At 43.6% G+C, this 10945-nt stretch overlaps 1 protein-coding gene across 1 annotated transcript; it reads left to right on the plus strand.

The window, feature by feature from the left end:
* fip1l1b (FIP1 like 1b (S. cerevisiae)) lies at nucleotides 1-8074 on the plus strand. Its single transcript, XM_076090105.1, has 16 exons — nucleotides 1-280; nucleotides 685-739; nucleotides 1130-1196; nucleotides 1526-1662; nucleotides 2250-2314; nucleotides 2505-2612; nucleotides 2820-2950; nucleotides 3259-3380; nucleotides 3871-3924; nucleotides 4521-4620; nucleotides 4735-4885; nucleotides 5023-5104; nucleotides 5949-6004; nucleotides 6184-6373; nucleotides 6513-6659; nucleotides 7798-8074. The coding sequence occupies exons 1-16, from the start codon at nucleotides 202-204 to the stop codon at nucleotides 7937-7939; spliced, it is 1686 nt and encodes a 561-aa protein (XP_075946220.1). The 5' UTR covers nucleotides 1-201; the 3' UTR covers nucleotides 7940-8074.
* The last annotated feature ends 2871 nt before the right edge of the window (nucleotides 8075-10945 follow it).

The following is a 10945-nucleotide window of genomic DNA, read 5'->3' on the forward strand; positions in this document are numbered from 1 at the left end:
CTCTTCCGGGTTCACACCATTCACTCGCTCTACTCGATTGAAGATGAATCTAATGAAGGCATAATTTTTGTCCATAACCGCGTTTCCCCGCAGAAGGGATTAACTGTACGTGAATTTCTGCATTGAAAAGCTTTTGTTGAATATTGTTTTTTTTGTGACGCCGCTGTTGGTTTAGCTCATAGTACTCCGTGTTAGCTCAACATGTCTGCGGAGGAAGCGGACAAAACGATCACCACTGATGCTAGCGCAGGAGATGAGGAGGAGGAATGGCTGTACGGAGGTAAAGAAAAGACCACGCTGTCCGCAAACACAACTCGTCTCGACCGAAAGAGAGAGACAGACAGAGAGAGAGAGAGATAGAGAGAGTGAGAGTGTGTGTCGCTCTTTTAATTAACTGCTAACCAATAACACTGTCGGCTAGTTTGAGAAGGCAACAGTTAGCCTGTAAGCTAAGCTAGCAGCGCCTGCTTTCTTCTCCCGGCCTGTTGCAGCCGTATGATTTGAGAAAAAGGTGATTAAATATGTCTCTCTGTCACATGTTCAGGTTGTGTATTGAAAGTTGAAATGTGCTGAATACTAATGTCGGTCTCGTTTGGTTTGTGTCTATGTGTTGAACAGGAGAAGCTAATGAATGGAGCTCTTGAGCTAGTTATGGTTACAATAAGTATTATTTTTTTGTTTCAGATGAGTCTGAGAGCAAAGATGAGGACGAAGAAGCCAAACTGAATGCTGCAGTCAGGTATGTGTCATCTGTGTTCACCCACAAACACCGTGGCTTTGTGCAAGTGATTCAAAAACACAAGACACCTGTTTACATCCAGAGGGTATACACACATCCAGAGGTTTGCCTTCACAGGTTTCACAAGAAATAAGAACTGATGGACTGACTGTTGACTCCTCATCGCGTACAAATTACTGTTGTATACAAATCTACAACTACTTCATTTTGAAAAATAAATATTCATAACTGCACGGGAAAAATAACTAGATACAATTAACTGGATTAAGTCATTGTTTTGTATTTAATAGTACCTTTTTAAATCCTCTGCTTCGTTTGAATCGCGATTGTAAATTGGGAGAACATGACGACTCTGCTTGAAAAGAAAGTGACATTTCATTTTATCTACAGTGCACCTGCTGATGCTTCAATAGAGGATGCTGCAGCGCACGCTACAGGGAATGGAGTGGCCTCTGAGGTAGGTAGCCGTGGTGTGCGTGCTCGCAGTCACAGTATGTAGTGCAATGTGTGCCGTGCTTCTGTTCTGTTTTGTTTGTGTGCTTACTTACCTCCCAGGGCAGGTTTAGTGAAAATAGTTAGTTAACCCTGAGATGAGGTAAACTCTGGGTTTTCAGTTCAAATATATCACAGTCAAGTCACCCTCAACTCAGAATAAAACCCAACTCAGAGTTCACGGTTAGGCTCAGAGTTTGTGGAGCAGCATCCAGTTCTCATTGCTCTCACAGTTGTTTTCTGTCCCTCTGAGAAATGCTCATGTCTCTCCCCCTCCCCCCCCTGCTCTGTCAGGCCACAGGCGAAGTTGAGGGTGACGGTGAGGGCGAAGGTGCAGGCGAGGATGTTGACAGCGACAGCGACAGTGATGACGACGACGACGATGTCCGCGTCACCATTGGAGACATAAAAACTGGAGCGCCACAGTACACGTAGGTGTTCAGTCAAAGTGTGGTGTTTCACGGTTGATTTAAACAAGCTCAATATTTTAATGTTCGCCGTGAACAAAGAGAACTTGCTTGTTCCTAACGAATCCTTTTTTTTGTTTCTTCCTGCTCATAAAGCTCCGCTCTTAGTCTCTTTTTTTTACATTTCAAATATCGTTCTGATGTCAAAATGAAGGGCAGTGTTTCAGATTTCTGTGTTTTTGATAGAATTTTATGGATGAAAATAAAAATGTGCAATCGAAGGAATTCCCACAAATTAATGAAGCTTTAGATATACTGCAGGTTTGATTAAGACATTTCTTTCTCCACACTTTAATTTCTACACTGTAAACCCGTTAACATTGGTCCGTGACCAGCAGAAAGCCAACACTGTCGTTCCTCTGATTGTGCTTTATAAGCCTGTTGACATGAGGCTAAAATATTTTGTCTGGTCCACAACAAACTCTGAGCATGCTAAAGCTTTGAAGTGGAACATATCTATATATATATATATATATATATATATATATATATATATACAGTGTATATGAGGAGACCTTGTGACAGAGTTTTATTTATTTTTGTCCTCCCAGAACTTATGGCGCTCCACCTGTCAATCTCAACATAAAGACAACAGGCTCCAGACCGTATGGACAAGGTATTGCTCTCTATTCTTGAACCGCTTTCTGTTTTGACCTAAAAAAACAAGCAAACCCCAGCTTATTCTTTTCTGCACTATTCAGTTCAAAACACAGAGAACATGGATATTCTCCACGGAGAGTAGTAAAGAGTTTGAACTAAATGTTCATGTCCAGTTAACAGGTTGTGATGATCATTATTTTCCGTAGCCTCCAAGATGAAGGGAGTGGATCTGGATGCTCCTGGTAACATTAACGGGGTTCCAGTGCTGGAGACGGAAGTGGAGTCCTTTGAAGAGAAACCCTGGAGAAAGCCAGGTAAGTGTGTGTGTGTGTGTGTGTGTGTGTGTGTGTGTGTGTGTGTGTGTGTGTGTAGCTGAAAAACCCAGTAAAAATATGCAATTCTTTAGGCACCTCAGTTATGAGCTTTGGTGATGTACAGGCGCCCAGAGACCCGGGCCAGATGACATGTTATGCCTAGCATGTACAGTATTTCACAAGTTTTGTATGTGTGTGTGTGTGTAGGAGCGGATCTTTCAGACTACTTTAACTACGGCTTCAATGAAGACACATGGAAGGCTTATTGTGAAAAACAGAAGAGACTGCGCATGGGCCTGGAGGTCTCTACTATCGGCTCGGTGGCGAGCAAGATCACTGTGAGAGCCCAGTGCTTACTCTTCTTTCTGTCAACGCCCTCTACATTTCCCTCAAACCTCAGTTTTCTTCAGAAGCCTCTCCCTCTAATCACTTAGTTGTAATCAAAGCACTTTCCTGTGTGGTTTAATCCGGAAACTTTACATTATAAGAAATGCTTCACCCTGTTTGTTGGAGGTCAGAGGAACATTAACAAAAGTAAACATTAGAGTTTCATTTCAAACATGTTCATCACCTCTCTTTCTAAAATGTTGTGAAGAGACGATTTAAACCTCTCTACTTTGATTAACACATATATTCTCTGTCTTAGGTTCAGCAAGGCAGGACAGGGAATGACAAGGACATGATGTCCAGTTTGCCTGTTCACACGTCAAAGCCAGACTTCACATCTCCGATCGGCCTGTACAAGCCCACTGTCAGTCAGCTCACCAGGTAACACTTGTGCTTATTAACATATCTGCTAATGTTCCACTGAAAGGGTTTCCATCCACCTGTTTTATCAACATCTTCTAGTTCAGTATTAAAAAACCTGAGTGAAAAGTCAAAAAAATGTAAAAAATGTTTTACGCTTGGCTGAGGTATATTGATTGATCTTGTAACGTGGTGCATCTTCACATGGGGGTCCGTGGGGATTGACTCGCTTTTGGAGCCGGCCTCAAGTGGCCGTTTGATGAACTGCAGTTTTTGGCATCTCAGGAGTTGCCATCGGCATTCTAACCGAGAAATGAAATACTCGCACAGGGAAGATCATTTTGATCCTCGACTGAGAAAAGTGAGATTTCATAATCCGGATCATTCTGATCCAGATTACAAGTTTGTAAATACCGGCCCCTGGTCACCACCAGGTTTATCAGTGTCCCATGGGCTGTATGTGTGTGTGATCTAATCCTCTTTACCCCTGTCCTTTGTTTCAAAATGGTAGGATCTCTCCCCCTCAGTGGCCCGGTCCGCCTCCTCAGGACATGTCCTATTATACGTAAGTTAGCACGGCCTTGTCCCTGCAAGGTTTGACGGACCTGATGGGAAATGTGTTGATGATCAAACACGGGGGTAACCTGAACCTTTCTTTCTTCAGGGGTGGGTGATGTGCATGTGTGATAAGCTAAAAGTTAGCTTTAGAGAAAGTCACCCGAATATCATCATTTTTAGCTTAATCCAGAGCTCACTTTTCTTTCTTGGAGTATTTTCTATGTTTAGATAAAACCCCTTTTTAAAGGTTCTTTAAAGCAATCCATTCCTCCTTAAAATGAAACTTCAGTATTTCTTTTAACTTGTTTTCTCAAGTCATCATTTTATGGAGTAATTAAATGTCTTCTTCGGGGTCACGGATGTATATATTAAATAGATCTGAGATGCTGAAGTGAAATCCATGACCAAACCTAAAAAGTAAAATAAATCTAGTATTGGGCTTTAGTTGTCAAAACTGTGCAGTCAGCGGAAATGATTTAGGGCCGCATTGTTTGAGGCTTTGGTGTGAATTCGGTATTTAGATTATGTGCATTGCTGATTGCATATTGTAGACGAGGCGTATGCCCAGTGCCTTGATTTTAATTTTTCATATCTGTTTCCCAGGAAAACGAGTGGTACTATAGATGTGATCGGTGGAGGGACGGCCACCATCAGCAGGGTTGAAGGGCGACGCAGACACAATCTAGAAGGCAACAATATCCAGGTACACAGAAGCAACACGGACACTTTTTCTTTCTTTTTTTTGTTCTACTAAACTGGAGTTGAAGTTGAAAGAAGCTGTGAGTGTGCGCGTGTCATCCTGTTTTCTGTTGTGCAGGTGATCGCCGAGCAGTCGGATGCCGAGCCGGCTCCAGCCAAGATTCCCCCCTTCTTCCCTCCTGGACCCATACCTCCAAACATCCCCCCACCTCCGTTCCTCCCTCCGCCACCCAACGTCAACGCTGCACCCCCGCTCATCCCCCCACCCAGTAAGTTTATCATCATCGCCATCTTATTCTTTCTCAGCTGGTCTCTTTGTGGGATTTTAAGCAGCCATCCCATCGTACCCTGTATTTGCTCTGTTTTATTGTTTTCGATGTGTTCATCCTCGTTCTCTCTCTCGTAGGGTTGCCCATCACTGTTCCTCCTCCTGGTTTCCCCCCTCCACCTAGCGGCCCCCCTCCTGCTATCATCCCCACTATGGACAGGTAACTGTTGGTAGTTGTTGTTGGGTTTGTTTAAATACGCCAAATTCTCATTTTATGGGTTATTTTTGTTCGGACAATTAAGCTAAGATAGCTAATGCGCGCTAACGTCAGTTGTCACTTGTGGCCACAGTAACTATTCGCGTGTCCTGCAGCCTGATGCAGAGCAGTCAGACGATAGGGTCAGTGAGGCCAGGCACGGCAGAGGCAGCCTCCTGTTGTGGCTGAGCATTCGGGATCGGTAACGTTACTGGAATGTAGTTTGTCGCTCACCATCAAACTCAGCCATTTACCCGGTGATACCAATGTAATTATACTATTGGCTCGTGGGTTTTGTTAGAAGTGGGAAACAAAGCAGTATACATCTTCCACTGAGATAAAGAAAACATTCATTTTTGGACCCGTCAACAGTTTTAAAATGATTAATTCACAATCATATTTTTTTAGGAAAAGAAGTACTTTTATTCGGCCCCTTACTCAACACTCTGGGGATGTATTTCTTTTTAAAGTGTTCAGCTACATAAAAATGTTCTTCAATCAATCTGACCTTTTAAAGCAGGAATGTCATCGTTCTGTTACATGGCGAGCAGACAGTCGCAGTGACTTACAGCCAGACAGCAGCCGGCTACACAACAACCACATTAGCTCTCCTGCTAAACTCTCCATATAATCTAACGTGAACACTTGTCCAGCGCCTTAGCTTGTTGAATAGTTCACCATACAAACATTAATCTGGGAAACGTGCACCGTTAACATCTGTTTTCAGGCTACATAGCCAATTGATGAATTCCTTTCTTCTAGATCTGTATGTTCCATAACGTGTTGTAACATTCTCCTCTTCCCACAGTGGCCACCCTGGAGGTTATGATGGCCGCCCTGTCCCTCCCTACCCATTCCCTCAAGGTAGGATGCTTTACATCACAACCAGGATTTCTAACCTCAGCAGCACAACACATGTCAGAAAGTTTTTATCAATGTTTATCACAGATTGCTAACTGGATTTGAACAAAGTCTCATTTCCAGGAAACATTTGAGCACAAAGTAATAACTGTCTTTGGGGACCCTCCTCTGAACTTTGTCAGGCGCATACCCTCCGCCCATGCCTGGAGGCGGGCCTCTCACCTGGCCCCCCATGTTGGACAACTCTAAACCCTGGGAATACTACCCCCGTCGAGAGGACAAGAGAGAGAAGGAGAGAGAGAGGCCCAGAGAGAGGACACATGAGCGGGAGAGAGAGAGGGAGCACAGCCCTTCAGCTATGAGCTACACCAGGTGAGAGGGACGCACTCATGAATATTCATTTATTGTGTCATTTAAAAAGGCTCGTTTCTATCAGAGTACGGGCTTGTTTTGGTACGCGTGCAAACATAACGCAGTAAAGAGAAAGCTCTTGTTCTTTCGACTTCCGCAGCGACGAGGAGCGGTTTCGCTACCGCGAGTACCAGGAGCGTGGTTATGGGGAGCGGCATCGTGAGCGGTCGAGCCGAGAGAAGGAGGAAAGACACAGAGAGAGACGGCACCGAGAGAAGGAGGAGGGACGCCACAAGACCTCTCGCAGGTACGTAAACATACACAAAACCTCTCCGACAGAAGACAGTTCGCTGAACCCCTCCCTCCGATGATTATTAATGCGTTAGAAGAAGCCACGCTCGCAACCGGAACATCCACCGGGCAGTAGAAGTTGATCCTGGATGCTATTGGAGTGTAGGCTCATGTCAGCAGGTCTGTGCGGCTCTTTACTGGATTTGGGAAAGTTTAAATTCCAGAAACCTCGTAGCATTACATTAGCAGAACACACCAGTTAGCCTTTTCTCTTGTAATTGCTTGTGGTCTAAGTGGCTGAACAGGGTTATATTGATATTCTATTCTCCTACTATCTCTCCACCGCAATATGAGAACGTCTTTTCCATGTCTTTTAGCATGACATCACATACGTAGCCATAAAGTGTAATATCTACAGCCTTTAAAAATATATATATATATATTCTTGTTTTGAAACAAATCGGCTGGAAACATTAACACGTCCGCTAACTCATAGAGCTACGGTTAGCTTGGCTATATATATATATATATATATATATATATATATATATATATATATATATATATATATATATATATATATATATGGAAAATGCTGCAGACGACTTCCACTAAACAGGCTGTAATGTCATGTTATGTTTTGCCACTGACAGGCTCAAGATATCATCACAAAAACTGAAAAAAAAAGAAGCTTTACCTTCTGCTTGATCCAATACGGTCTGCTTGTGTCATGTGACAACATGAGAGAGAGTTGCAGAGAGGAGTTTCGGTGTTGTGTAGGTCAGTGTTGTCGTCGCTGAATATTCAGCTGATTTCATGCGGATGCGACGCAATATTTATAAGTTACGCTTTCACGATAGCAGCTAAGTGGTATAATGGTCCTTTGACAAACTATCTTCCTGTTTTTCGGTTGGCCCAACCTTTGTCTCTGTTATTTTCCTAACCCTCTCTTGTCCATCTCCATTTCACTTCACCTTTTCGTTCTTTCACCCATTGATCTTCTTGTCTCCATGTCTCCCTCTCTCCCACCTAACCTTTTATCTCCCTTCCCCCTATCGTCTTCCCTCCCTGCCCTGTCCTCTCCCTTCTAAATCTCCCCCCTCCTCACCTCCTCTGCCCTTTCCACACTTTTGTCCTTCTCTTTGAATTAGCAGCAGTAGCAGGCGGAGGCACGAGAGCGAGGAGGGCGACAGCCACCGGAGGCACAAACACAAGAAGAGCAAGAGGAGCAAGGAGGGCAAAGAGGCCGGCGAGGAGATCAGCGCAGACCAAGAGAACCAGGAGGCCATGGAGTAGCGATCGCCAGCCCCCGCGTTGTCCTCTCCCCGTCTGTCTCTGGGTCTCCGTCTGTCCCGCCGTGTCTCCCACCAAGATGAGAAAGAAGGAACGGGGGAAGATGAGCACAGACCAACAAAACCAGAAAGTGGCAGAGCGATCGATGCGTCCTGTCACTCCCCTCTCCATCAATCACTGTTGTCCTCCATCCTGCTGCCGTTCATCCCCACCATCACCCCGAGCGGAGAACGGATGGAGCAGAGGAGGTGGTAAACAAGGGTGGTCGTCCTGTTTACTCCATCCGTCTTTCCATCAATAGCTGACACCAGACAAGCCGTCAAACCCCCCCCCTCCCCCCCCCTCTCTCGTTTCTCCCCGGCCCTCCTCTCAGAGCACTGCTGTAACCGTTAGGTCATGCTCAGAGATTTCACTGTATAGTCCCAATGAGCAGCAGATTCAGCTCTTTTTCATTTATTTGTTCTTGTTCTGTATGAAGACATCTATAGAGTCAGTTTGTTGAGTTCGATTAAAAAAACACTTTTGATAACACTTCTTTTTGTGACTTTTTTTTTTTTTTTTTGAATAAATAGTCCAATGATTCCTCAGCAAACAACTACTTGCTATGTAAAGCCATAGTGGAGTAACGTCTGGAAAAGATCTCTAACATAACCCCACCAAGAAATGCATTATCAGCATTTCTCTTTGAATTTGACTTCAAAGGAACGTGTTTTTGATGAGTAACCATGCTGCTGCGAAAGGTATTTTCTACACGGCTTCATATGACGGGTGAAGGTCTTTCCTGTACATGTGCACATCAGGCAGCTGTTCACTTGTACTTTACAAGTGTGTCATTTCAACACATTCTTAAAGGGTCACTATTCTCTGTGGGATCAACCGTCAGAGCACTGCGGAGGTTATCAGGAGGTGAGGACAAAGTTCAAGTGAACTTCAAATCAACATTTGATTTGAAAATATTGCAATCCAGATAGTTTTGCTGGGGAGGGGGATTTGGACTTGCGACCCCAGTGTTTCTACCATCCTGGCTCAAATATTATTTGATCTCGGGTCTGGAAGAGTTTTTTTCTCCTTTCCATCAAATGACATTCAGACTCAGTAGCTGTTGTGATTTCATCCACAACACTTTTAGTATGAAAAGTTCATTATTTACCTTGTAAACAGATTAATTACTGTATCACTGTTCTATTTTTCATATTAAATATTTCATTGCCAGTACTTACAAATTTACAGTTCTTGTTTTTTTTTCTGAATTTCAAATGTAACAGTTTCATAAGTACTCAATGTGCGATGTGAGTACTGTTTGCACAGCAAAAAGAATGCACAAAAGATGTCGGCTATGTTTGCCACGACATTCACTGACTGCATACTGTACAAAGACACGCTTACACCTAAATATACACACACGTGAATTAAAAGTAAACCGAAGTCTGTGCAGGCGAGGTAGGAAACAAAGGAATCACGAGACTGGAGGGCCTTTATTTCTAACGGAGTATTTTAGTGGTTTTGCTACTTTTACGACAGTAAATGATGTGAAAATGTCCTCCATCACTGGTAATATGTGCACACGTGCTGTGCATAACAGCCTCTACTGTTACATGTGATCGGATCAAGATTCAGTGAGTTTCCTAAACAGGTCAAAGTCCCCCCCCCCCCCTGCCTGTTTGCTTTGCTCACATCACTTCATAGAAAAGTCAATGTACGCTGGTGAGATGCAGCCACTGTTATAAGGCCTGTGGCAGCCAGAGAAGAGACTCACCCGAGCACGAAGGCACAGAAAGAGAAAGACATCAAGAGGATGAAGAAGTGCGTTGCTGCTGTTGTGGTGCTGAGTCTGCTCTCAGTGGGACTCTCTGCTCCTCTGAGCGGCTGTGACGGTCTGGTGAAACCCGTAACTGTCAGCAAAGAATACGTGAGTGCACTTCTACTTTACCTTGTATCTTCAGTATCTCGGTTTAATTCCATCTCGGCAATAAAAACGACATCTCTGGTTTTCATCAGGTGTATTTCGATGCTGATGAATCCTGTTACTATGACCGAAACATCTGTATATACACTATTTCAGTGTGTCTAACCGTTTAACCACAGGCGATAAAAGCTTACAGCTGTTAAATTATAAAGACAAAAATGAACGTCTTTAAAATAAAATCGGCATTAAAAAGTAGGTAAATATTCCTTTATCTTTTTTTAAATTGTTATTATTGGGAACTGTATTTCCCTATATAATTACAACACAAATTATGTAGTTCTTTTGAGAAAATGTCTTGTAGTTTATCAGGAAATTATTCAGACCAAACGTGAAATTACAGACATTTTAATATTGCATCATTTGAGGATCAGAGCATGGAGGGAACTCTAATTGATGTATTAATTAAAACATATCGGATTTAGTATAACAAACAACTCTACGTCTCAGAAATCTCCCACGAGCCCACAGGAGGTCCCGGCCCCCGCGGGTTTAGAAACATTGACGTGTGTGTATACTCTGTGTCTGCGTGTGCTTCAGATGCTGGGCAGGTGGATGTACATCGGGGGGAGCTCTGACCTCCCAGGAACCCGCTCCCTGGGCCACCTGATGACCAGCGCCTGGCTGGACGTCACTACGACCGCCCAGAGCAACGTCCTCAATCTACTCCAGACTCAGAGGGTGTAAGTCCCCACCCACACTGTCGCAGCAGAAGGCTAGAGGAACTTATCTTTTTATAACTAGACAATGCAGCTTGTTTATGAGATATAATTGCACTACATATCTATATATTCAAATCTCTTGTCACAGACATCAGCAGCACCCTCAAATGGGAAACATCAATACAGACCACATTACCAAATAAAAAGAACCTGCTTCATTCTGCTGTTGGGTTCATCAACAAAGCCCGGGACCCCCACTGACTCAGACACTACATCCCCAGGACAATGTCTTACAGTGACACACCCTTGCAAATCTTTTCTCCATTAATATACACCTGACACTTTAATATTATACTTGTTTTAACATACTCTTGTTTGTTTGTT

The sequence above is a fragment of the Anarhichas minor genome, unplaced genomic scaffold, assembly GCF_050575085.1.
Source record: "Anarhichas minor isolate MPS153535 unplaced genomic scaffold, ASM5057508v1 ptg000012l, whole genome shotgun sequence".
Taxonomy (NCBI): Eukaryota; Metazoa; Chordata; class Actinopteri; order Perciformes; family Anarhichadidae; genus Anarhichas; species Anarhichas minor.

Coding starts and splice junctions, on each gene's coding strand:
- fip1l1b (XM_076090105.1), top strand. CDS start 202: ATGTCTGCGGAGGAAGCGGACAAAACGATCACCACTGATGCTAGCGCA. Junction 4,886..5,022: donor CCCGCTCATCCCCCCACCCA/GTAAGTTTATCA, acceptor TCTCTCTCGTAG/GGTTGCCCATCACTGTTCCT. Junction 6,660..7,797: donor CGCCACAAGACCTCTCGCAG/GTACGTAAACAT, acceptor TTGAATTAGCAG/CAGTAGCAGGCGGAGGCACG.